This window comes from Eleutherodactylus coqui, chromosome 4 (genome assembly GCF_035609145.1).
Source record: "Eleutherodactylus coqui strain aEleCoq1 chromosome 4, aEleCoq1.hap1, whole genome shotgun sequence".
Classification (NCBI taxonomy): domain Eukaryota; kingdom Metazoa; phylum Chordata; class Amphibia; order Anura; family Eleutherodactylidae; genus Eleutherodactylus; species Eleutherodactylus coqui.
Window position 1 is genome coordinate 94606508 of NC_089840.1, and position 27742 is coordinate 94634249.

Genomic DNA, 27742 nt, shown 5'->3' on the forward strand with positions numbered 1-27742 from the left:
GCCCTCATTAGCATGGCATACCTTTGCTAAGCACCACACTAGCTACAACAAAGCACAATCACTGCCTGGATGACACTCCGCTGCCACTTCTCCTGGGTTACATGCTGACCAACCGCCCCCCCTCCCCCCCACAGCGCACACCAAAGTGTCCCTGCGCAGCCTTCAGCTGCCCTCATGCCACGCCACACTCATGTCTATTTAGAAGTGCGTCTGCCATGAGGAGGAACCGCAGGCACACACTGCAGAGGGTTGGCACGGCTAGGCAGCGACCCTCTTTAAAAGGGGCGGGGGATAGCCCACAATGCTGTACAGAAGCAATGAGAAATAGAATCCTGTGCCACCGCCATCAGGAGCTGCACACGTGGGCATAGCAATGGGGAACCTATGTGCCACACACTATTCATTCTGTCAAGGTGTCTGCATGCCCCAGTCAGACTGGTAATATGCACCTTAACAGTAACCGCGTTGGTGGTAATGTGGTGGTGACTGCGGACCTAGTAGCACGGTTGTATTTTGTTGGTTTTCGGAATGCGGCCAGGATTAAGTGGGCCGTGGCGGGGGGATGGTGTGGGGGCTCTCTTGTTGTGTCGGTAAAGGTGAAATTCTTGGACTGCCACCAGACGAACCAATGCAAAGGCATTTGCCAAGAATGTTTTCCCTGTTGGAGGAGGAGGGGGATGTTTTTGAGGCACTACGTGTCCTCTCCACGTGTCCGTGGTTATATGCACCTTAACAGTAACCGCGTTGGTGGTAATGTGGTGGTGACTGCGGACCTAGTAGCACGGTTGTATTTTGTTGGTTTTCGGAATGCGGCCAGGATTAAGTGGGCCGTGGCGGGGGGATGGTGTGGGGGCTCTCTTGTTGTGTCGGTAAAGGTGAAATTCTTGGACTGCCACCAGACGAACCAATGCAAAGGCATTTGCCAAGAATGTTTTCCCTGTGGGAGGAGGAGGGGGATGTTTTTGAGGCACTACGTGTCCTCTCCACGTGTCCGTGGTTATATGCACCTTAACAGTAACCGCGTTGGTGGGAAATGGCCTCGCTGCCATCATGTCTTTGGGAAGCCTCTGTTTCCACACCCCCAGAGACATACCATTAGCAGCGGTATAGGCAGAGCCCAGAATTCGTAACATTTCAGCCATAGCATTAGGACAGGCCCCACTAACATATCAGTAGCAGCATTATAGGAGGAGCGCAGTCTTCGTTCCATGTCAGCAATAGTAGCACTCAAGACAGGCCCCAGTAACAATTCCGAAGCAGCAGTATAGCGGGAGCGCAGTCTTCGTTCCATGTCAGCAATAGTAGCACTCAAGACAGGCCCCAGTAACAATTCCGAAGCAGCAGTATAGCGGGAGCGCAGTCTTCGTTCCATGTCAGCAATAGTAGCACTCAAGACAGGCCCCAGTAACAATTCTGAAGCAGCAGTATAGTGGGAGCGCAGTCTTAGTTCCATTTCAGTAGCCTTAGTATAGCCAAGGCCAAAGTTACATTTATGTAGCTAAAGTGTAGGCCAACCCCACACACCTTTCTGTACCATGAGTGCAGGCGAAGAAAATACAAATTGCTATGATTACACTGTAGGTGAGGGCCCCAAAAAATTGGTGTACCAACAGTACTAATGTACCTCAGTAAAAATTGGCCATGCCCAACCAAGATGGCAGGTGAATCGCTTTGGTTAATGTGGCTTAAGTGGTAACTAGGCCTGGAGGCAGCCCAGTGTAACGAAAAATTGGTTCAAGTTAAAGTTCCAACGCTTTTAAGCGCATTGAAACTTATAAAAATTGTTCAGAAAAATTATTTGAGTGAGCCTTGTGGCCCTAAGAAAAATTGCCCGTTCAGCGTGATTACGTGAGGTTTCAGGAGGAGGAGCAGGAGGAGGAGGAGGAATATTAGACACAGATTGATGAAGCAGAAATGTCCCCGTTTTGGATGGTGAGAGAGAACGTAGCTTCCATCCGCGGGTGCAGCCTACGTATTGCTTACGTATCGCTGCTGTCCGCTGGTGGAGAACAGAAGTCTGGGGAAATCCAGCCTTTGTTCATCTTGATGAGTGTTAGCCTGTCGGCACTGTCGGTTGACAAGCGGCTACGCTTATCTGTGATGATTCCCCCAGCCGCACTAAACACCCTCTCCGACAAGACGCTAGCCGCAGGACAAGCAAGCACCTCCAGGGCATACAGCGCTAGTTCAGGCCACGTGTCCAGCTTCGACACCCAGTAGTTGTAGGGGGCAGAGGCGTCACCGAGGATGGTCGTGTGATCGGCTACGTACTCCCTCACCATCCTTTTACAGTGCTCCCGCCGACTCAGCCTTGACTGGGGAGCGGTGACACAGTCTTGGTGGGGAGCCATAAAGCTGTCCAGGCCCTTAAAGACTGTTGCACTGCCTGGGATGTACATGCTGCTCGATCTCCGCACCTCCCCTGCTACCTTGCCCTCGGTACTGCGCCTTCTGCCACTAGCGCTGTCGGCTGGGAATTTTACCATCAGCTTGTCCGCAAGGGTCCTGTGGTATAGCAACACTCTCGAACCCCTTTCCTCTTCGGGAATGAGAGTGGGCAGGTTCTCCTTATAGCGTGGGTCGAGCAGTGTGTACACCCAGTAATCCGTTGTGGCCAGAATGCGAGCAACGCGAGGGTCACGAGAAAGGCATCCTAACATGAAGTCAGCCATGTGTGCCAGGGTACCAGTACGCAACACATGGCTGTCTTCACTAGGAAGATCACTTTCAGGATCCTCCTCCTCCTCCTCCTCCTCCTCCTCCTCAGGCCATACACGCTGAAAGGATGACAGGCAATCAGCCGGTGTACCGTCAGCAGCGGGCCAAGCTGTCTCTTCCCCCTCCTCCTCATCCTCCTCATGCTCCTCCTCCTCCTCCTGTACGCGCTGAGAAATAGACAGGAGGGTGCCCTGACTATCCAGCGGCATACTGTCTTCCCCCGCCCCCGTTTCCGAGCGCAAAGCAGCTGCCTTTATGGTTTGCAGGGAATTTCTCCAGATGCATAGCAGAGGAATGGTGACGCTAATGATTGTAGCATCGCCGCTCACCACCTGAGTAGACTCCTCAAAATTACCAAGGACATGGCAGATGTCTGCCAACCAGGCCCACTCTTCTGAAAGGAATTGAGGAGGCTGACTCCCACTGCGCCGCCCATGTTGGAGTTGGTATTCGACTATAGCTCTACGTTGTTCATAGAGCCTGGCCAACATGTGGAGCGTAGAGTTCCACCGTGTGGGCACGTCGCACAGCAGTCGGTGCACTGGCAGCTTAAAGTGATGTTGCAGGGTGCGCAGGGTGGCAGCGTCCGTGTGGGACTTGCGGAAATGTGCGCAGAGCCGGCGCGCCTTTACGAGCAGCTCTGACAAGCGTGGGTAGCTTTTCAGAAAGCGCTGAACCACCAAATTAAAGACATGGGCCAGGCATGGCACGTGCGTGAGGCTGCCGAGCTGCAGAGCCGCCACCAGGTTACGGCCGTTGTCACACACGACCATGCCCGGTTGGAGGCTCAGCGGCGCAAGCCAGTGGTCGGTCTGCTGTGTCAGTCCCTGCAGCAGTTCGTGGGCCGTGGGCCTCTTATCGCCTAAGCTGAGTAGTTTCAGCACGGCCTGCTGACGCTTGCCCACCGCTGTGCTGCCACACCGCGCGACACCGACTGCTGGCGACATGCTGCTGCTAACACATCTTGATTGCGAGACAGAGGAGGAGGAGGAGGAGGAGGAGGGTGCTTTAGTGGAGGAAGCATACACCTCCGCAGATACCACTACCGAGCTGGGGCCCGCAATTCTGGGGGTGGGTAGGACGTGAGCGGTCCCAGGCTCTGACTCTGTCCCAGCCTCCACTAAATTCACCCAATGTGCCGTCAGGGAGATGTAGTGGCCCTGCCCGCCTGTGCTTGTCCACGTGTCCGTTGTTAAGTGGACCGTGGCAGTAACCGCGTTGGTGAGGGCGCGTACAATGTTGCGGGAGACGTGGTCGTGCAGGGCTGGGACGGCACATCGGGAAAAGTAGTGGCGACTGGGAACTGAGTAGCGCGGGGCCGCCGCCTCCATGATACTTTTGAAGGACTCCGTTTCCACAACCCTATACGGCAGCATCTCAAGGCTGATGAATTTTGCTATGCGGACGGTTAACGCTTCAGCGTGCGGGTGTGTGGCGGCGTACTTGCGCTTGCGCTCCAACAGTTGCGCAAGCGACGGCTGGACGGTGCGCTGAACTACACTGCTGGATGGGGCCGAGGACAGCGGAGATGAGGGTGTGGGTGCAGGCCATGAGGCGGTAGTGCCTGTGTCCTGAGAGGGGGGTTGCATCTCAGTGGCAGGTTGGGGCACAGGGGGAGAGGCAGGGGTGCAAACCGGAGGCGCTGAACGGCCTTCGTCCCACCTTGTGGGGTGCTTGGCCATCATATGTCTGCGCATGCTGGTGGTGGTGAGGCTGTTGGTGTTGGCTCCCCGGCTGAGCTTTGCGCGACAAAGGTTGCACAGCACTGTTCGTCGGTCGTCAGGCGTCTCTGTGAAAAACTGCCAGACCTTAGAGCACCTCGGCCTCTGCAGGGTGGCATGGCGCGAGGGGGCGCTTTGGGAAACAGTTGGTGGATTATTCGGTCTGGCCCTGCCTCTACCCCTGGCCACCGCACTGCCTCTTGCAACCTGCCCTGCTGATGCCCTTGACTCCCCCTCTGAAGACCTGTCCTCCTGAGTAAGCGTTGCACACCAGGTGGGGTCAGTCACCTCATCGTCCTGCTGCTCTTCCTCCGAATCCTCTGTGCGCTGCTCCCTCGGACTTACTGCCCTTACTACTACCTCACTGCAAGACAACTGTGTCTGATCGTCATCGTCCTCCTCACCCACAGAAAGTTGTTGAGACAGTTGGCGGAAGTCCCCAGCCTCTTCCCCCGGACCCCGGGAACGTTCGAATGGTTGGGCATTAGTGACGATAAACTCCTCTGGTGGGAGAGGAACCGCTGCTGCCCAATCTAAGCAGGGGCCCGAGAACAGTTCCTGGGAGTGTTCCCGCTCCTGAGCAGGTGTCATTGTAGTGGAGTGAGGAGGCTGGGAGGAAGGAGGAGCAGCAGACAGAGGATTCGGATTTGCAGCAGTGGACGGCGCAGAACTGCGTGTTGACGATAGGTTGCTCGAAGCACTTTCTGCCATCCAGGACAGGACCTGCTCACACTGCTCATTTTCTAATAACCGTCTCCCGCGTGGACCCATTAATTGGGCGATGAATGTGGGGACGCCAGAAACGTGCCTCTCTCCTAATCGCGCAGCAGTCGGCTGCGACACACCTGGATCAGGAGCTCGGCCTGTGCCCACACCCTGACTTGGCCCTCCGCGTCCTCGGCCGCGTCCACGTCCTCTAGGCCTACCCCTACCCCTCAGCATGCTTTATTACCAGTGATTTGATTTCACAGGCAGGAAATAAATTGGCGCAAGACTGCAGCCAAATATAATTTTTTCCCTTTTTTGAAAACGAAAGGCCCCACTGCCTTTAGTGAATGAATAATCTAAGTTTAATAACTGTGCCGTGGTCCTGCTAATGTGGCACAGATCGTGAGGGTAGCAGAGTTATTAACTCTGGCAGAGCAGGTATTTTTTTTCCCAATTAAGGAAAGCAAATGGCGAAGCCAGGAGTAAAACGTAGCTGGGTGCGTCTGATTTTTAAACGTTGCACATGCAGCCGACACGTGTCCACCGCCCTTAGGACGGACAGAGGCAGGACAAATAGAATTATTTTCAGTTTTTTTCCACCAAAAGGCAGCACTGCGTATATTCAATGAACATGAGAAGTTTAATAACTGTGCTGTGGCCCTGCTAATGTGTCACAGAACGTGAGGGTAGCAGAGTTATTAACTCTGGCAGAGCAGGTATTTTTTTTCCCAATTAAGGAAAGCAAATGGCGAAGCCAGGAGTAAACCGTAGCTGGGTGCGTCTGATTTTTAAACGTTGCACACGCAGCCGACACGTGTCCACCGCCCTTAGGACGGACAGAGGCAGGACAAGTAGAATTATTTTCGGTTTTTTTCCACCAAAAGGCAGCACTGCGTATATTCAATGAACATGAGAAGTTTAATAACTGTGCTGTGGTCCTGCTAATGTGGCACAGATCGTGAGGGTAGCAGAGTTATTAACTCTGGCAGAGCAGGTATTTTTTTTCCCAATTAAGGAAAGCAAATGGCGAAGCCAGGAGTAAAACGTAGCTGGGTGCGTCTGATTTTTAAACGTTGCACATGCAGCCGACACGTGTCCACCGCCCTTAGGACGGACAGAGGCAGGACAAATAGAATTATTTTCAGTTTTTTTCCACCAAAAGGCAGCACTGCGTATATTCAATGAACATGAGAAGTTTAATAACTGTGCTGTGGCCCTGCTAATGTGTCACAGAACGTGAGGGTAGCAGAGTTATTAACTCTGGCAGAGCAGGTATTTTTTTTCCCAATTAAGGAAAGCAAATGGCGAAGCCAGGAGTAAACCGTAGCTGGGTGCGTCTGATTTTTAAACGTTGCACACGCAGCCGACACGTGTCCACCGCCCTTAGGACGGACAGAGGCAGGACAAGTAGAATTATTTTCGGTTTTTTTCCACCAAAAGGCAGCACTGCGTATATTCAATGAACATGAGAAGTTTAATAACTGTGCTGTGGTCCTGCTAATGTGGCACAGATCGTGAGGGTAGCAGAGTTATTAACTCTGGCAGAGCAGGTATTTTTTTTCCCAATTAAGGAAAGCAAATGGCGAAGCCAGGAGTAAAACGTAGCTGGGTGCGTCTGATTTTTAAACGTTGCACATGCAGCCGACACGTGTCCACCGCCCTTAGGACGGACAGAGGCAGGACAAATAGAATTATTTTCAGTTTTTTTCCACCAAAAGGCAGCACTGCGTATATTCAATGAACATGAGAAGTTTAATAACTGTGCTGTGGCCCTGCTAATGTGTCACAGAACGTGAGGGTAGCAGAGTTATTAACTCTGGCAGAGCAGGTATTTTTTTTCCCAATTAAGGAAAGCAAATGGCGAAGCCAGGAGTAAACCGTAGCTGGGTGCGTCTGATTTTTAAACGTTGCACACGCAGCCGACACGTGTCCACCGCCCTTAGGACGGACAGAGGCAGGACAAGTAGAATTATTTTCGGTTTTTTTCCACCAAAAGGCAGCACTGCGTATATTCAATGAACATGAGAAGTTTAATAACTGTGCTGTGGTCCTGCTAATGTGGCACAGATCGTGAGGGTAGCAGAGTTATTAACTCTGGCAGAGCAGGTATTTTTTTTCCCAATTAAGGAAAGCAAATGGCGAAGCCAGGAGTAAAACGTAGCTGGGTGCGTCTGATTTTTAAACGTCGCACATGCAGCCGACACGTGTCCACCGCCCTTAGGACGGACAGAGGCAGGACAAATAGAATTATTTTCAGTTTTTTTCCACCAAAAGGCAGCACTGCGTATATTCAATGAATAACTGTGTTGTGGCCCTGCCTACACAATTCTTTCCCTGCAGTATCAATGGAGGGTGCAATGCTCTGCAGAGGCGATTTTGAGAAGAAAAAAAAAATGCAGCACAGCTAACAGCAGCCAGCACAGTACTGCACGCGGTTAAATATGGCCCTAGAAAGGACCGTTGAGGTTCTTGAAGGCTACACTCACTCCTAACACTCTCCCTGCCTATGCAGCACTTCTGTCCCTAATGCCGGGTGCAACGCTCTGCCACTGCTAACAGCAGCCAACACACAGCTATCAGTGGCCCTAATAAGGACCTTTGGGGGTCTTGAAGCCTACACTAACTACTAATTCTTTCCCTACAGCAGCTCCGGTACAAACAGCACTGTCCCTCATCTAACTCACACGGCATCTGAGGCGAGCCGCGGGAGGGGCCGACTTTCATATTCGGCGGACACCTGATCACCCCAGCCACTCACAGTAGGGGGGTGGTATAGGGCTGGAACAACACAGGGGGAAGTTGTAATGCCTTCCCTGTCTTTCAATTGGCCAGAAAAGCGCGCTAACGTCTCAGGGAAGGAAGTGAAAGTAACCCGAACACCGCATGGTGTTCGTTACGAATAACGAACATCCCGAACACCCTAATATTCGCACGAATATCAAGCTCGGACGAACACGTTCGCTCATCTCTAATAAAGATATAATGTTATGATGGTAACACTCGCATACAATTTTGTAAGAAACTCCTTGTACTCCATGTTATTGATGTTTAGACAAACAGTTGGTACTTATGTAAGTTTGAATACCCTGTATGAAAAACTCTTTCAATAAAAAGTGAATTAATAAAAAAAAAAAAAAACATCATCCGTGACACGGCTAGGGCAGTGCTCTCAGATGGTGAAGAAGGTCTGGCCTTCCTTTGTCTTTACTTCAAAGCACATGAAACAAATGCCATCTTGTAACTGCTACAATCTTACTTTAACTTCTGTCCCTTATGGTTTTCCGCTATTCCTGTGCCTATAATCTTTCCCCTTCATTAACTTACTCATTTTCTTGTAACATCCTCCTCCCTTGTCGCACCAGTTCACATGCTAAAATGCCTTCCTGAGGCTTAGACTGCCTCATGCCTATCTCTCTGTAGTGTTCCTGTGGCCTCCCCAACTGGAGCCCTAACCACTAAAACATTTCCTGTTCTGTTCTCTCACAGCCCTCTGGCTGATTCTGGTGGCACGGACACCTCTCAATACTGTGTCCACTTACTATCGCCTGCTCCTCTATCTCTCTGAGACAATCCTTCAACTATCTCTTCAACTGGGCAATGAATGTTAAGGCAGAAAACCAGGACCACAGGCGAATGTGGCGTAATGAGGTGGCAATCAAACAATTTAACCTCAAAATCGTGGTCTCTTAGTCTTAACTAGACCCCAGCCACTCTCATTTTTACCAACATAAGCCCAACACACTTAGGAAATAACAAAACATTAGACAATACCGGACATAGGAGAATGTTGAGGATACTCGTTACTAAGGTTGTCCCACCGCTTGACTGCGATGTATCTAGCACTCTGCTTCCCTGACTTGCTTTACCGCAATATCACTAAGGCAGTATACCCACGCTAATTTGTCTGCAACCATCATTGGTTATCTCAGGGGTATAGAACTTAACATTTTTTATCTAGATGATCTACTAATTGTTTTGGACAGCTTGGACTCTATGGAGAGTCACCTGGGGCAGACAGTTAAACCAATCTAACTCGGATAATAGTTTATCAATTTTGAAAAATCCCCCCTAATCCTAGACACTCAAAAGATTTTTCTTGGGGCACTACTTGACTCCTCAAAGGGTTACTCCTTTTTACCTTAAACAGAAAGGGAGGATATCATCCTTTCTATAAGGAGATTCAAGAAAAGAGACTCTGTCTCTATAAGAGAAGCCTTTCCTGTCTGCAGATGGTCCTTTTGGCACAGTTCCACTTTAGGCCCCTCAAGCAGGAAATCATTTCGACATGGGATACATGGCAAATGTCTTTAGACAAAAAACTTAAATTGTCCACCCAATTATAAAAATCCCCAGAATGGTGGCTGTCACCCCGTAACTTCAAGAGGGGTTCAATGGTCCCTATCCCCATTTATTTTGGTAACCGCTGATACTAGTCAGTCTGGCTGGGGGCCACAGGTGGCAGATAGGAAACTATCCGTTGTGATAATTTGAAGTCCCTAGAGAATGGTGGTAGGAGGTAGCCTTTTGAACTCTCCTCTTCCTGCGGGATGAGAGGGCAACCTTCATGTGTGCTGTCATGATGCACTCATGGAAAACAGATTAACGGTAAAATTAATCCTAGTTTTCCCAATGCTAGTGATGAGAAACTGAAAGAAGGAATTTTCATAGGGCCACAAATAAGATCAGTGATGGATGATGAAAGATCCATTGCAAAAAGCTGCCTGGTTGTCATTTAAAAATGTCTGCTTTTCTTGGAAATTATAAATTAGAAAACTATTAATATACTGAGTGATCTTGTGTAATTATAGAACGCTATGGCATGCAATATGCCCATAAAACTTCACTTCTTGTACCCCTACCTGGACTTCTTCCCAGAAAATCTAGGGGCTGTCAGTGACCAGCATGGTGAGTGTTTCCATCAGCAGAGTTTTATGATAAAACAGAGGCACCAAGGAAAGAGAAGTCCTAGTATGCTTGATAACTATTGCTGGACTATGAAGAGAGACATCCCAGAAGCAAAATATTCCTGTTAATCCTAATCAAAAACTTCCTAGGTAAACTATATTTCACAAAATATTAATTTACATAAATACTAATTTTATAAAATTTGATATGTGTGTCACAAAAAACGTGCCTGATTGAAAAATTCTAACAGGTTTGAATTCAAGAGGTGAAATACTACTCAAATCACTATTAAATATTCTTGTGAAAGATTTGTTTTCTGGCTGGTGTAGTCTGGACACAGAAATATCTGCATGGCTGCTCACATGGGGTTCCCATGTCGGGGTGAAGACGAGTGCTACATAGTGCTTGTCCCTTCCTGTTGCCCTGATAAGGGTGCACTGTGTAGCCATGTCTAGGTCCCATATGTTTGAAGGAGAAAATCTCTTTGCCCGCTTGGCGTTCCAAAAAAAAGTATGAGTTAGAGGCATCGTATAGGCAAGCAGTCGTGTTCATTGTAGTTTATAGGACTTATGAGATGCCAGGCCGTTACCTCGACATTCTTCTACAATGGAAAGCCACATGCATGGTCCAATACTTTCTGGACTGTTGATTGTAGGTGACCCCTATTCTCCTAATAGGTAGATTCCAAGAAGTGGAACTTTGTTTTCTTATGGCATATACTTAGAATATGCCTTAAATGTCCCAGATGGGAATATGCTTGTGGTCCTTGAAAGTGATTCAGTATGGCAATATGGCTCTCAGTCCAGAAAAAGTTGTACCTCTGCAATATAGCTTTGCGTTTTACAACATCACACAGCACAAACCCTTTATCTCATAAAATGCACAGATTACCTAAAACATGTATAGTAGTGACATGGTTTGCTCTACTTAGATTTGTTTTCTCCATGTAAACTGTTGGTAAAATATATGCATAACAAAAATGTTATGTTTCTATTCTAGGATGTACAGGAACTCTTGCGAAATGGTTTCTCTCTACATATAATGAATCAACAGTGACTATTATGGACCTACCAAAAGTTGTTGATGCAGCTAAGAAATATTTTGCAACAGATGATGAACGGATACATTTCCTTAAAGGTATGGTATATAAAACTGTATTGGTTACATAAAGGAAGAAATAAAAGCAAATAACGTTTTGTTTGTTTTTTCATATTTTAATTCAATATTCAAAATGCATAGATACCAACCCAGGCCACTGCACAATGTACAGAGTTGTCTGCTTCCTGCAACAAAACTGCTAGAAGTGGAACAACCCTTCTAATGTAGATTACTAATGTATACAATAAAAACAGCAAAGTGGCTGAGATAATATTAAACCACACTTGCATGAATGGCACTGTACCTTGTTGCTGAATCTGCACTGAGATACAGTAGTTGCATGAGATAGTAAGTACACCTTTTGGAATACCTATATTTCTCCTCGTCAGCATGATAGCATACGTTGGAGATTTTCCTCTGATGCTCTGGGGGGACAGGACCGGCAGAGCATAAAAGAACCTACCCCTCCACCAAACACCAGTGTCTTCCTGTCCGTACAGAACAGCAGCAGAGAAACTTCATTGTACACTGCCTTACCTCCCCAGGGAAAACTTACCCTTCTGGGCCTCGGAGGGCTAGCGTGGGCAGGATCACATGGAAGGGCCCCCCTGTCTGCCGGGACCATTTGTCGGAACAGATCCTCCACTACAGCCTGGTTCCCCCAGTGGGTAGTACCTCACCTGGTTTCCAACCGGTGGCTATGCGACCGGAGCCCAAGGAAGGGTCTGCCGGTGCCGCCGTGGCTGTCATTTCGGCGGCACCGGCAGGATAACGGAGTCTCACCAGCAGGTTCTTCTACTTCCGGGTCTGATGCAAGCTGAAGTCAGATGCCCCGCAAAAGAGGCGAAGCCATGGCTGGAGCTCTAAAGGAGTCATGGCCTAGAAGGGAAAACCACAAAATTCAAAACCCAGCAGTTGCAAGGAGAGCTATGTTGGTGGTTTGCAGTGATGGTGGCCTGACCTCCAGTAACATTAAAGGATTCCATAGGTTTGATGCTGGGATGTCCGCCGGAGAGGAATCTGAGACTCCACAAACAGTGAGTGGTCCAGTGGGCTGACCAATGCACCTGCACCATGACACTAACACTTAACAACTGTATTCCATGTCTTGGAGGCAGGGATATACAGAAGCCTAGAGGGGCCAAGAGAAAGAGCAAAAAATGTCCAATGTGCCTAAAGTGGTTAGACAACAAGTACACTAAACTACTTTGTGCGTCGTGCACGTCGAAAATTTTGCAGGCCTCCATGTCTGTAAGAAAGACTGTTCTCGTGGCATCAGACTTCAAATCTGACATAGGGAATAACCTCTCTATAGGGGAACTGAGTGAGGAAGCTCAGGAGTAGAAAAAGTATTTCTTCTCTTCTACTAACATGGACCAGCTCCTTAAAGCAGTGCGTAAAACCATGTGAGTAGAGGAGGAGACATAGCAGCCTCGTTCTGATACAGGACGAGATGTTTGCTGGTCTTATGCCATGGAGCAAATCAGTGCTCCCAGTAAACGCTACGTTGAGACACCTGATCCTAAATGAATGGCAGTACATGTAACATAGTCCAATAATATCAAAGGACTTTAAAGAGTGACTCCTATGTTCTAAAGAGGACATGGTTACCATTGAAGAAGTTCCCAAAATAGACTCAGCCATCTCAAAGGTCACAAGGAAGTTTGGGTTGTCTTTTGACAATGTGTCGCACCAAAGGGACCCAATAGACAGCAAGGTTGACACTGTCATGCGTAAGGCCTGGATTGCATCAGCCCTTACCATCAAGTCCAATATCGCTGCCACTTCTGAAGCTAGGTCAATGGCTATATGGCTAGACCAGCTTTATACGCTAATTGACCAGAAGCCCATGAGAGAGGAGATTGCTAACTGTCTCCCCTTCTACAGATGACCACCAGTTTCTTAGACTCCTCGATGGAAACAGTCCACTTTGGGGCCTGTTCAGCAGCTCTGTCTAACACCGCCAGAAGAGTTGCTTGGGTGAAGGCCTGGTCAGGAGATGTCTCATCCAAGAACAAACTTTGCGCCCTTCCTTTTCGGGGTCATCATATTATCGGCCCAGACCTGGATCACCTCTTGGAGAAGGTGGCGGATAAAAGTAGATAGACCCCCTAAAAGGCTTTTCAAACCTCGTCCCTCATCCTCTGGATATGTGTGGAAAGTGCAAACCAGAAGATGGACCTATCCCAAAGGAGGAAGGGGTAAGGATCCATCAGACAATCCCGGTCCTGCTGCCCCCCAACAAGTGGGTGGGAGATTATCCTCATTTCATAGTGAATGGCGGAACATTACTGCTAATGAATGGGTATTTGGTCTGATAACCAAAGATTATAGCTTTGAGTTTAGTTCACTGCCTCCCGGGAGATTTCTGATAACTCCTCTGCAATCTCCCTCCCTCCAACAGGCATTATTACATACAGGGGTACAGAACCTGTTAGCTTTAGGTGTCATCATCCCTGTTCATGAACAAGACCCCAGAAGGAGTTTTATTCCCCATTATTTCTGGTGCCAAAACCAGACAGTTCGCATCGAACCATCATAAACTTAAAAAGCTTGAATGACTTTATTATGTACAGGAAATACAAAATGGAAACAATTAAAACTACGATCCTGCTGATCGGCGTAGATAGCGTCATGGCCACTATTGACCTAAACGATGCTTATTATCATGTCCCCATTCATTCCAATTCCCAAAAATATTTGAGATTTGCTTTAGAGATAGAGGGGTCAGTTTACCATTTTCAGTTTGTCTGTCTGCCTTTTTGGGATCTCATCCGCCCCACGAATCTTTTGTAAAGTGGTAATAGAAATGATAGCACATTTGTACGGATTGGGGAAAATTATTATCCCTTAACTGGATGACTTCCTCCTCATGGCGGAGTCCCCCACAATCTTGGATTCACAGTTAGAGATCGCTCTCTCTTTACTGCAGGGTTTAGGCTGGCTCATCAATTCTCAGAAATCCAGCCTAGATCCAGAACCTAGGAAATTTTTTTTGGTGTTATCCTAGATTCCTATCTTCAGTGCTCTTCCCTTCCAAGAGGCCTACAAGTCCCATGGCATTTCCCCTCCTGAGGGACTAAAGGCCCACTCCACTCGAGCCATAGCGTGTTCTTGGGCAAAGAAGGCCCATGCTTCTACTGATCAGATTTGCAGGGCTGCCACATGGTCTAGTAGCCACACGTTTGTAAAACATTACAGACTTAACCTCGAGGCCGGTCCAGACATGGCCTTTAGAAGGAAGGTGTCACAGGCTATAGTCTCGCCCTAAAGCCCGTCTTATGATTTGGTATTCATCCAATGTATGCTGTCATGATGGCAAGGGGAAAATAGGAATTCATCCTATCTTTAATTCCCTTTCTTGAGGTCATCATGACAGCATATGCCCCCCCCCCCCCCCCCTACACACCCCAATTTTTTTAGGTGAGGCGGGGCCCTTGATTATGCAGTGTACACTTTGTGGCAGATATAACATAACTTTATTCTGTAGGTTATTACGATTATAATGTCAAATAGTGTTGTAGTGTAAAATAGTAGTTGTAGTAGTTTGTTTAAAAAAATAGCTCTTTAAACTTTCGGCCTATGCAATTGTGTGAAACAGTTTATTCAGGGACATCCTGTGCTTTCTATTGGTATCATTTTAGGGTACATACAACTTTGATCGCTTTTTATTCCTGTTTTTTTTTTTCTTGCGACAGGGTAGCTCAAAAGTACAATTCTGGCTTTTTTGCTTTCTTCGTGCAGGATAAATGGTGTGCTATATTAATGCGTAGCAATACCAAAAATGTGTTTTGGTTTTGTTTGTTAGTACCCTAAGGTGACTTTGATTTTAGATTGCTTAATTTAGGGTGGTTGCAAGAAATCGAGTTAACAATCTAATTTTAACACAAATTAGCAACTTTTTAGGGGTTAAAAAGGCATTTTATAAAGATTTTTCTTTACAATGATTTTATAGGTATTTTCAGTAACATATCATACAGGTGTAATTATGGTTGTTGACATCAGTATTAATTACAAAGGATGGATTATAATTATACATTCTTGCAGCATATGGTCCGAGTATGCAGATTTTTTACATAAATTTAACTGTAACCTGTAATGTTCAGAATATTTTATTAGTAACTGTGTTAACATTTGAAATAACACTTTACCAGTGTGTACCATTTTGATAATTATTGAGCATTGGGGTAATGACTGACATCTGACATACAAAAAAAATGTAGACTCACATCTAATTGGAAAATACTATAAAAGCTTTATCAAAGACCTGGGTGTAAATCAATCCATGGTTGGACAAATTATTTGCAAATGGAGAAAGTACAGGATGTTGCTACTCTCCCTGGGATGCTTGCTCTGTTAAGCCAAGAGCACACTTACAGCTTATGTTGGACATCTGTCCATGTGCTGTTTGATAGTGTACTGGGGGCCTTAACATTACATCAAAAGCACTGGCTTACCGTCCGTGGTCACAGTGGCCCAGAGGCCACCCTCCGCCATATACAAACGCACATAGAGTGCATTACCGGCTGCAGCAGAGAGCTGAACATTTGCACTCTGACCCCTGAGCCTTTAAAGGGGAGGTCTCGCGAAAGCAAGTGGGGGTAAGCACTTCTGTATGGCCATATTAATGCACTTTGTAATAAACATCGTGCATAAATTATGAGCCATACAGAAGTTATTCCACTTACCTGTTCCGTTGCTAGCGTCCTCGTCTCCATGGTTCCGTCTAAATTCGCTGGCAGCTTGCTTTTTTAGACGCGCTTGCGCAGTCCGGTCTTCTCCTTTCAGCACGAGCCGCTTCAGTGTGCTCACCGCTACAGCTCTTCTGCGCATGCGCAGACGAGCTGTCACTGCTCGGGAGCGCGCTGGAGCGGCCATTCTGTACCATCCTCTGTTAGAGGAAGGTGCAGAAACTGGAGCTGCCCAGCGGAGAAGCCCAGCCCAGCAGCCCAGCTGTCCCGAGAAGCCCCCCAGGTAAGTGATGGGTCGGGGGGTGATCTTCACTAACAGGTGAAGGTCCCGGGCCACAGCGGTAGGCCCCGGAGCCCAGCGCTAGGTTCCGGAGCCCAGCGCTAGGTTCCGGAGCCCAGCGCTAGGTTCCGGAGCCCAGCGCTAGGTTCCGGAGCCCAGCGCTGGGCTCTGGAACCTAGCGCTGGGCTCTGGAACCTAGCGCTGGGCTCTGGAACCTAGCGCTGGGCTCCGGAACCTAGCGCTGGGCTCCGTAACCTAGCGCTGGGCTCCGGAACCTAGCGCTGGGCTCCGGACCTAGCGCTGGGCTCCGGGGCCTTCACCTGGGCTCCGGAACCTAGCGCTGGGCTCCGGGGCCTAGCGCTGGGCTCCGGGGCCTTCACCTGGGCTCCGGAACCTAGCGCTGGGCTCCGGGGCCTAGCGCTGGGCTCCGGGGCCTAGCGCTGGGCTCCGGGGCCTTCACCTGGGCTCCGGGGCCTAGCGCTGGGCTCCGGGGTCTAGCGCTGGGCCGAGGGGGCCTTCGTCTGTCAGGGTCTAGCGCTGGGGAGCCGGGGCGGTAGCGCGGGGGAGCCGGGTCTAGCGTGGGGGGGCCGGGGGCTGCGCCGGTTACCTGCTGCCTGGCGGTGGGTGACTGGTCGGCCGTGTTCACTCCAGGGGTTCGGTCGGCGGCTGCGGGGCGTCGTGTTGTCATGGAGACACAGCTGGCAGCGTCTCGGGAGCGCGCACGTCGGGCTACAGCAAGCGACGGGAAAAAAGCCGGCGGCCATCTTGGGGAACCTTTTATAAGTTGCTGAAACGCTGGAACGGTAAGTACAAACCAGCTAGAAAAGTCATTTACAGGGGGGCTTAGTAATGTATGCTTAATTAGGGGGACTGGGCAAAAAAAAAAATTCACTGCTTCCTCGAGACATTTCCTTTAAGTACGCCCCTGATCAAGAGCACAATGGACAATCCTGAAAGAGCTGTGAAAGAACCCAAGAATAACAGCAAAAGACCTACAGAAGGCTCTCCAAGTGCTAAAATTCTTCATGTGTTCACTCTTAGAAACCCTGAACAAAAATGGTGTTCATGGCAGGGCAACACAAATGAAGCTACTGCCATTAGAAAAAACAAAAACTGCAGCTCTTTCAAACGCGCCAGACAACACCTGGATGTTTTACAATGGTTCTCTAAAATGTTTTATGGACAAATGTAGAACTTTTTAGTACAAATGCAAAATACTATATTCGGAAAAAAGCTGCACACCAAAACCTCGCGCTTCACAGTTGGATGGTGGAGGAAGCATCATAGCTTGGTTCTGCTTTGTTGCCTCAAGGTCTGGACACCTTGTGGTCATTGAGGGAACAATACATTTTCGCATGTATCTAAACCTTTTACAAAAGACTATAAGGTCAGCATTGTTCTATTGTGATTTATTGTAAATATTGTCTTGTCTGCATATATTAAATTGACAATGTCTTTTCTTCTTTATCAAAGGAGACTTCTTTAATGATCCTATTCCTGAGGCAGACCTGTATATTATGGCCAGGATTATTCATGACTGGACAGACGAAAAATGCCTTGAACTTCTGAGGAAGATTTACCAGTCTTGTAAACCTGGTGAGCTCATAATTTGGAACTGCATTGGTTCACAATGTTCCCTGTAGATTTTATTTTTTCCCAGTATTTTTGGCAAAAATCACAGAAACAGATTTACCAGTCACCAAAACAAAAACACCACAAAAAACCTACAAGGAAGCCACATACCCAAACAAGTGTTTTTTTTTAACTACATTTAAAATGTATTATTGTTTTATCCTTATAAATGTCTGAAATGGGCAAAAAAATTATCTATTAATGGAAATCTACAAAAAAGGCTATTTGATATGTATATAATATACAGTATGTGAAATGTTTTTGTTTTTTTAGCATATTTTTATATACTGAGATATGATCATTTTGTTACAGGCCTTAAAGGGGTTGCCCTAATAAAAAGCTACTCATGGCCTATCAAAATGATTGGAAGCTTTGACTGCAATAACAATTCAGTCCACTGCAGTGGGAACAGATGTCTGCTTCTGGCAGAAATTGACTCCGAGCCAAGTTCAGTGGCCCAACGACGAGCTCCCAAATAAATTGCAGTGCTTTGCCGTGTTTTAATTTCCTTTTTGGACAGAGCAATGCTCAATGATGAGGAGTGCTAAATGCCCAAAAATAGAACAGACTCCACTCGAAAATTGTGGCTGTGTGAGAGACTCCATTGAAAATAATGGGAGCCTCTTACATCGCTAAGCGCTAAAAAAAATTTAGTCTTTGTGAGGGAGGCCTTAGGCAGTTTAGCCAGTATCGGTAGTAGGGCTCTTCAGAAAGATGGTGACTCGCCACTTCCAATCTTATTCTTGGGCCATGCTGTGCACCTTACACAACCTGCATCCCAGAAGAGGAAACCTTTCTGGGTCTCCAAAACTACATCTGGTGGCATACCAAACAAACTAATGCTTGGGTGTCTCACCAGTTCAACACTCACATGGCACTGTGGTGGCGCTTATATTTCATACAGAAGGGCATCCTCACATTTAATGCCTAATTTCCTTTGCTTCAGGGGGGCTTCTCTAACTGACATGACCCCACTTACAAGGACATACTGTTCTTCAAGGCTCCATAACACCATGCTTTAGTCTTATGTCGCTTCCCAGTGAGATCCTCCAGCTTAATGTGATTGTTCCCTGCAAGAGAAACCAAGCAATCCTGTAGATATAATACCTTTTAATGGCTAACAAAAATAAATGATGTGTAGTGAGCTTTCGAACCTAATCAGGGTTCTTCTTCAGGCAAATTTCTCCAGCTATTCATTACAGTTGCGCTACTCACTGCAGTTGTGAAGTAAAAAGAAATGTCACATGTAATGCAGGGGGATAAAACGATTCCCCCACAAAATATCACCTGTCTAACACAGGAGGAAGTACAGAGCCAGTTAGAAAAAAATTAAAATCAACAAATCTTTGGGTCCAGATGGAATATACCCAAGGGTTCTAAGGGAACTAAGTGACGTGATAAACAGACCACTATTTCTTGTATTTAGGAACACTATTGAGTCTGGGGTTGTACCACTGGATTGGCATATTGCCAATGTGGTTCCCATATACAAAAAGGGGTCTAAAAGAGAGCCTGGTAACTACAGGCTGGTAAGTCTTCAATAATTGGAAAAATATTCAAGGGGTTTCTGAGAGATGCCATCCTGGAATAACTCAAGGAAAACAATGGCATAACTCCTCATCGGCATGGGTTGATAAGAGGTATATCATGTCAGACCAATTTGATTAGCTTCTACATCAAGTAAGTTATAGGCTGGCCATGGGAGAGTCTATTAATCTTGTATATCTGGGTTTTTCTAAAGCATTTGGCACCATGCCGCATAATAGGCTGATATATAAAATGAGACAGCTCGGTCTGGGCAAAAACGTGTATAGTCGGGTAAAGAACTGATTTGGAGATAGAAAGCAGAGGGTGGTAATGAATGGTCCATACTCAGATTGGGCCACAGTTGCTAGTGGGGTGCCACAGGGTTCAGTATTGGGCCATATTCTGTTCAATATATTTATCAATGACCTGATAGAAGGACTGCACGGTAAAATATCAATATTTGCAGACAATACGAAATTATACAAGGTAATTAATACAAAGAAGGACAAGGTACGGCTGCAAACGGACCTAGATAAGCTGGGGGCTTGGGTAGAAAAATGGCAAATGAAGTTCAACATTTATAAATGTAAGGTAATTCACATGGGTAGGAGAAACGGATGTCCCCAATATACACTAAATAGGGTACTGCTAGGGAAAAGTGATATGGAACAAGACCAGTGGGTACTAGATGAGTGTAGCCTTAACAAATAAAGTGCATTAAAAGAGGTATAGGGGCGAGGGACAAGAACATTATTCTTCCACTATATAAGGCACTTGTCTGGCCTCACATGGAATACTGCGTACAGTTCTGGACACCGATGCTCAGGAAAGATGTTACAGTGCTTGAGGGGGTACAAAGAAGGGCAACAAAATTAATAAACGGAATGTGAGGACTGGGATATCCAGGGAGGCTATCAAAATTGGGATTATTCACCCTAGAAAAAAGACGGTTAAAGTACAACCAAATAACTATGTATAAATACATTAGGGGACAATACAAGGATCTCTCCCATGATCTGTCTATTCTCAGAACTGCAATGGTAACAAGAGGGTACCCTCTTGGTCTAAAGAAACAAAACTTTTCATCACCAACATAGGAGTTCTTTACTGTAAGAGCAGTGAGACTGTGGAACTCTCTGACGGAGGATGTGGTGACGGCAAAATCGATAGAGGAGTTTAAGAGGGGACTTGATGCCTTTCTAGAGCGCTATTATATTACAGGATCTAGACATTAAATAACCAGTGGGGTTGTTAATTCGGGTCTTGGAGTCAGGTAGAACTTTCAAAACATTGATCCAGGGATTATTCTTTCTACCACTATGGAGTCAGGAAGGATTCCCCCCCCCCCCAAATGGGCTAATTAGCTTACGCCTCATTGGAGTTTTTTTGCCATCCTCTGGATCAACAAGGGGGATGGAAACAGGCTAAACTAGATGAATGTTGTCTACTTTCAGCCTAACATACTATGTATGTTACTATGTAGAACTGAGTTTCACCAGAACCCACCAAAAGGATGTTGCACAAGGCAGGGTGTGTGCCTGACTGATTGTACTTGGAAGCAGCTTCCACGCCTATATTACCTATTACCTGATATTACCTATATCAGCTCCTCCCTATGCAATACTGCAGCGCAGCATCTCAACACCTCTGCATTGTCAATGACATCACCACAGAGTTCACTAGAGAGGACCCTGTGCTGCCTCCTGCAAAATGGCACATTGAGGCTACAACTCCTCACCGTCATTCTGTACCACAAATCAGAAGGCCAACCTTCTAACCAACACTCCAGCCTGATCTCTTAAAAAGGCGATACCACCACCTGTCTACATTTATGAAAAGCCAACATATTAATAGTGGAAATAGAGGTGCAGTGCTTGCAAAATCACAATGGCAACATATATACTTATACCTTGATGCATACATTCACAAACCCATGCATGACAACTAAACAATAACACCTACTATATGCAATCTGAATGTTTCCTTATGTTAACTTACAAATTGCTAATAACATAATGTTCTTAAAACAACAGGTTTCTGAAACTGTAATGTGGAACAGTGGTGAAATAGACTACTTCCACATGCAGCTTATTTAATGGCTTATTTTTTAGCTATAATGACACGCAGTGGACACACACTACCCCTAAATAAAGTCATAATGACCATTTTCTGGCACCGACTGCTGGAAACGCTTATAATGGCTGTTAACCCGTAAATGCTATTGACAGTTCTGATAGCAGCATTTAAATGCCCCGATTGGTTTTCCATGGTCCCGAAGGGCCCCAGCAATGAGATCACGAGGTGCAGTCCTGAAGGCCCCCGGGGCTGCCATGGGTGATTGCCTATCATAAGCCATGCTTGTGGTGTGGCTTGATAGACTGCCTGTGAAAATGTAGTATAATGCCATACTATAAAGCAGAAAACGTGACTCATCGTAGAAGACAGCCCTTTGCCACTCAGCGGTGGTCCAATTTGGATACTGCTGTGCAAATTGAAGCCTTTTTCTCCAATGTACCTATGTTAGGTCTATTCGTCTGCTTTAGAGCCCCATATGCAGTAGGTTTCACTGAATGGTTTTAGATGCATGTTTGGTAGCCTCCTGGCTGACTTTCAGTGAGCTGCTCTACTGTAGTGTAGTGGTTGGCCCTTGCGCACCCTCGTAGCCGACATTCACCTTCCGCATCAATGGCACATGGTGCTCCTCAATTCCCACATCTGTTATTCCCAATGGTTCCATTTGTCGGCTCACAGTATAGTTTCCACACAGCAGGATATAAACAGATTCTGACTGTGCTGTTCAAGAACTAGTACCACCCTTGTCCTAAAAGCCAATAATCATCACTCTTTTGTAGCTCTGATAAATCACCCCTTTCACCCATGACGAGTGATGTGAGCAAACAGGCTATGGCACGCCTTATATGCCAGCCCACGGCAAAGCACTTTTTTCATGGGTACGAACTGGTAACATCAAAAGTAGGAGGCGGTCATAATAATGTGACTCGACTGTACATTTTTTTGAGAATGCAAACCAATGTAGACTGTTAACTATAAAATGGTCTTGGACAGAACTGTTAGGACAGGATTAGAAAATCGTGACAAATAACTGATGATACTTTTTTTTTTTTCTCTCTTGCTCATGTTAAGGAGGTGGAGTACTGATAGTTGAAACCCTTCTAAATGAGGACAAAAGTGGTCCAATATGTTCGCTTGTGTTTTCACTGCGCATGTTGGTCCAGACAGAAGGCAAAGAACGGACTCCATCAGAATATAGCAAGCTCCTTACGGACTCTGGCTTCAGGGACATTGAAGTCAAAGTAACTGGAAAGCTATATGATGCAATATTGGCAAGGAAGTAGATCCAAGTCTCATTTTCTTATTACTGACTTATTTGTATGAAGAAACTTGTAACTGTTAATGAGGCACGAGTATTACAAGCAACACCATTACATTATTGTAACAGTCTAATAATTCTGCTAATAAAATTTAAAAGATGTATTGAGTTTAAGCTGAATTTCTTCAGTTGTTCCAAAGAAAATGTCCAGTAGATGTCACCAGTGTTTCAGATTTTAGATTGTACATATCTAGTCATCTATACAAAATAGAAACCCTTTCTATGAATGAGCATTCTCATAAAACTGTTTAAAAATGTCTTGTGACATATGTGAGGGGCAGCTGTCGCGGGTCTGCTGCAATATAGCGACTCCCTGCCGTCAACCGCAGAACCCATTCAACGGCCTACATGGGGCGATAATTGGTTAAATTATATATCAGGTGTTAATGATTCGTGACACCAGTGCTTTTCAGCACAATATGTATTGGGTGATGATATGGAAGAAATCGCACCAAGCCAGGGTTTATATAAACAAGCATAATGATTTTTCTTTTTTTCTGAGTATGTATGTCAGCACAATTTATATAGGACAGTGCCTCTAGCAGGCAATGAGAGAAAGAAAAGAGTATATATATAATCATTCATAAGATACTAAAGACAGGGGACTTACTTGGTGGCCAACCTACCAAACACCTGTCATCCCTTTAGGTTATATAAGCAAATCCCCAATACTGCAGCACATCAGTTGGTGGTGGAGATCAGCAAGAGGATCCCAAGATCCAAAGAAAATGGGTAAAGTACAAATCCAAGTGTTATGGGAATAAATGATATTCCAGAAAATTCACTGGTTTGCTCCAGATTAGAGATGAGCGAACCTACTCGACCACGCCCCTTTTTCGCCCAAGCACCGTGATTTTCGAGTACTTCCGTACTCGGGCGAAAAGATTCGGGGGGCGCCGTGGGTGAGTGGGGGGTTGCAGCGGGGAGTGGGGGGGGAGAGGGAGAGAGAGAGGGCTCCCCCCTGTTCCCCGCTGTTACCCCCCGCTCCGCCACGCCTTCCCCCGCCCCCTGGCACCCCCCGAATCTTTTCACCCGAGTACTGAAGTACTCGAAAATCGCGGTGCTCCATCGACTAATTACTCGAAACGAGTAGGTTCGCTCATCTCTATTCCAGATTGGTTATAATGAGAAGCTTCATGCATGAACATATGTATTTGAACTCACGGATGCTATCTGTAAGCCCCCAATACTCTTCTGGTTTATTCAAAGGAAGTACAATACAGATATACTAAATATGCCGCACCAATTACATGCAGGCCCCCAACATCATAACAACTCATGATTGGCCTAGTATGTAATGACGCTAATGATTAACATATGTTTATGCCCCAGGTGTATGTTGCTATGTGAACACATAATTCCTATATACCCAAGTAGCATAGACTTTATTAATATTCCAATCTGGACCAAAAGTATGCAGTCAGACAGATAAGAAGTTTCTCCCATTGATAGATAGCTCTGGGAACCGTACGTGGGAGCTTCAACTTCTACATACCAGGGTATAATATTGAGCTTGTTAACCATTTAACTGCTAGCTATTTCCTATAAAGGTGGATATATGAATATATATATATATATATATATATATATATATATATATATATATATATATATATATATTGCGCTCACAGGGATTTCTTTTTAGCAGGTAAACAGCACAAGTTCAGCTCATATGGGGAGGAAGGGGTTAAAAATGTTGACTCCCTTCTAGGAGCCCAATGATAAAAAACCAAGTGGAATGGATAATCCAATAGTGATGAAAATGACATCCGCTTTAATCCTCACAAATAAAAATAAACAATGCTCCATATAACTCGTTTCAATGGTAGGTAGCACCTATTTCAAGTATGAGTGGCTAGACAATAAAGTCCCAATTTATACAAAATGCACTTACCAAAATAGTTAGATGTCCACCACTTTGGGGGTTGGTTACCATGTAGCTGAAGTCGTGCTAGGAGACCTCCTCTGGAGCTGCAGGGGCACAGTGCTGTGACGTGCACCTCAGTTGGAACGCAAACAGCATTCCATTCCCTCTGAGATGCACAGCGCTAGTATGCCGGAAGGTAGTGATGGTCACATGTTAAATAATAACTTTATTAACAATATGAAGAAATGAACAAAACAACAAAAAAAGTATAGAAATAAGTTTAACTGGCCCAAAGAGAGGGATTTTTCTGGAGAATTAGTCTGTTTTAGGACCAGAGTTGGTCTAATTGTACTAAATGTTCTAAGTGGAGTAATCAATAATTTATACTGTGAGGGGTTAATTCAGGTTTATGCTTTTAAATAGAGAAAGATAAGTGTATTTCACCGAATAATTATGTGTTTATAATTTGCGTCTTCTTCTGCTAAAGGTTTAAGCTTATACGTGTAAGGTCTGACGCTTTAAAAATAGACTACAGAGACTCCATTTTGTCTCTTTGCTTGTCTGCTAAAATACACATATATCTGTATTAATTTCAACTTTCACTTGAGAAAAATGTTAGATTTCAGTTATAATGACCCACCTGGAAATGTTAATTGGATTACCATTAGGTTTCTGTCCTATTCTTATCTCTAAACAATTTTAGTAGAAACTTACTAACAAGCTTACAGGAATGTACCTCCAGATTACACCTACACAGAGGAAGACATACTGATAAGAGGCCGAGATGTTTTAAATCAATATATGTGCTTATTAATTTTAATTGTATCTGGCATAAAGCCACTTGCTTCGAAGGACTGTATAAAGATTGAATACATTGTGTATTAAACAGGCATTTCTTTGGTTAACACATACGGTGTGGTGTCCATTGAACTCCTCAAGAGTATATATACTCGCATGATTTAAGACTAATTCGGAAGCAGACAGCATCAGCTGAACGGTCTGTTTTTGACCCCCTACAATACTTGGCGCTCCAACGAGGGGCAGAAGCTAACTCCTTACCTGCAGCCGATACCTGACGACCCTACCTGCCGACCAGCCGGACCAGAGGCCACGGGACCCCAGATCTACAAAACACCGGTGTAAGGTAAGCCCTTGACTTACCACTCCAGCTCTGGGTTCCCCTGACTTCAGTCACGTGTCGACAGACGGTTAGTTGCTGCATGTTTATAGGACACTTCTGCCTGTTATTTACGGTGTTCTTAGTAACCGTGCTAGACGGAAGAACCCTTGTGTGTATATTGCCATGCTGTCTGCTGTGTGCTGTAGAAATTATTGTTTTTTTTTGCCGGACTCATAATGTTAGCTGTAATTTGTAATAAGATTACTAAAAGCCGCCCAGCAAGGCAAGCCGTGGTCCTTCCTCTATTCCCGTAAGTGTAGTAGTAATATATTCGTAATATATATTGCGAATAAATCTCCTGCCCGTTGCGGACGTGGCAGAAGGGACTGAAAAGTCCAAAAGTATTTCTGCCAGTTGCGGACTCGCAGAAGAGAATAAATATCCTGCCCGTTGCGGACGTGGCAGAAGGGACTAAAAAGTCCAAAAGTATTTCTGCCAGTTGCGGACTCGCAGAAGAGAAATATCCTGCCAATACTTGGCAGGAGGGCCCTCAAATATCCTGCCCCGTTGCGGACGTAGGCAGAAGGGACTTAAAAGTCCATAGTATCCTGCCAGTTGCGGACTCGGCAGTAGGGACAATAGTGGTAAATCGAGAGGTAAGTCCATAGTTAGAATGGGGTCTCAGACTTTCCTGACACCCATTGAGATAATAAGATTGGAGGAAGGGAAGGACATCTGTAGGCAAGCCTATAAAATATATAAACAGATAGGTAAAACTGTGGGAACCTTTAACTATGAGTTCTGGCAATAGTACGGGAGAAAGCAAGTTAGCCGTGGGGAGAGAATCTAGCAAGTTGTTGAGAAAAGCTGGTTAGAATTTTGGGGATCTTAGACCAACAAGTTTGGGAAAGATTCAGAGATAGTCAAAGGTTGGATAGAAGTATGTCAGACAGATGGATTGAGGCAAGTGTAGATACGGCAGTTATCAGAGAAAGGGAATCCTTTATAGTCTGTGTTCCTTTGGGACATAAAGCAAGTTCATGCAGAATCTGTGGATAATTATGTGACAAATAACCAATATTGTTTGTCTTGCATTTCTTGATGTTATGTAATCTAATCTTTGTTATACGTCTTAGTCTTCTTTGTCCTTTTTTTAAATGTGTTTAACTATTCCCCTGCCATCTGTGTTTGATAGTCTGTGCAGAGAAATATACCTCTTATAATTACTAAGGGTTAATGTTGTTAGAGTCTGAATGTTCTGGCTGCTTTCCAAAAATCTGTTTCATAGAGAGATAGAATTCAAAGTCATAGAAGAAAGACAGACGCTGATGAAATAAGAAACTTGTAATGAATTACGTGAATTATGTGGTTTTAAAAATAGAAAATATATAGGGATTTTAAGGTATATTTTTGCTCTTTATGTAAATGTCAGTTCTGTGATTGGTTGGACGTGTGCATGATTGCTAAATGTGTGTTCCTTTTTTTTTTTTTTGGAAAATATTAGTGATAAAGTGGTTGTTGTAGAATCTGGTATACTTCTCTAGTGTTACAAACAGTTAAAGTTTGACTGATTCCAGGGGGAGGTGGGAGTGATTGAATGCCTTTGTTTGCAAGATGAGGATAGTTGCATCATACGCGTTACGTCCTGTGTGAACTCTTACTAACATTTGAATGAGACTTGACCGCATGAACGGATGAGAGTTAATGACCCGTGTTCAGACTGTAATGAATGTAAAATGTGTGATGTAGGCGCTGTGTGCTGATAATTTGGAAGCCTGCCAACAAGCCACAATTATACTGTCTCTGAGAGAATGTTCTGTAGGAGAAACACGCAAACGGCCATACCTGTACTTACACCTGCTGCCAAACTCCGCACCTTTTTGGGCCTTGTTTCATACTGCCGCCCATGGATCCACTCTGTTTCCGCTCTTATGCAACTACTCTATGACTGTCTTCCAATCATTCTTTTCTCTCTCTCACCCCTGAAGCTCATTTCTCACCCTTTTACACTTTATCCTTTATTCTTTTCTGTACTGAATTTTCTGGCCATATGACGACAGTATTGACACAAAGGCACAGAGGAC

General features: G+C 45.6%; 1 protein-coding gene across 1 annotated transcript in view; it reads left to right on the plus strand.

Moving 5' to 3' along the window:
* The window catches only part of ASMT (acetylserotonin O-methyltransferase), a 136216-nt gene extending 113541 nt beyond the window's left edge, over positions 1-22675 (plus strand). The window contains exons 8-9 of the mRNA XM_066599871.1: positions 17595-17717; positions 22425-22675. Of these exons, the coding sequence (XP_066455968.1) occupies positions 17595-17717; positions 22425-22636 (335 nt within the window). The 3' untranslated portion in view covers positions 22637-22675. The remainder of the gene's footprint in view (positions 1-17594; positions 17718-22424) is intronic.
* The last annotated feature ends 5067 nt before the right edge of the window (positions 22676-27742 follow it).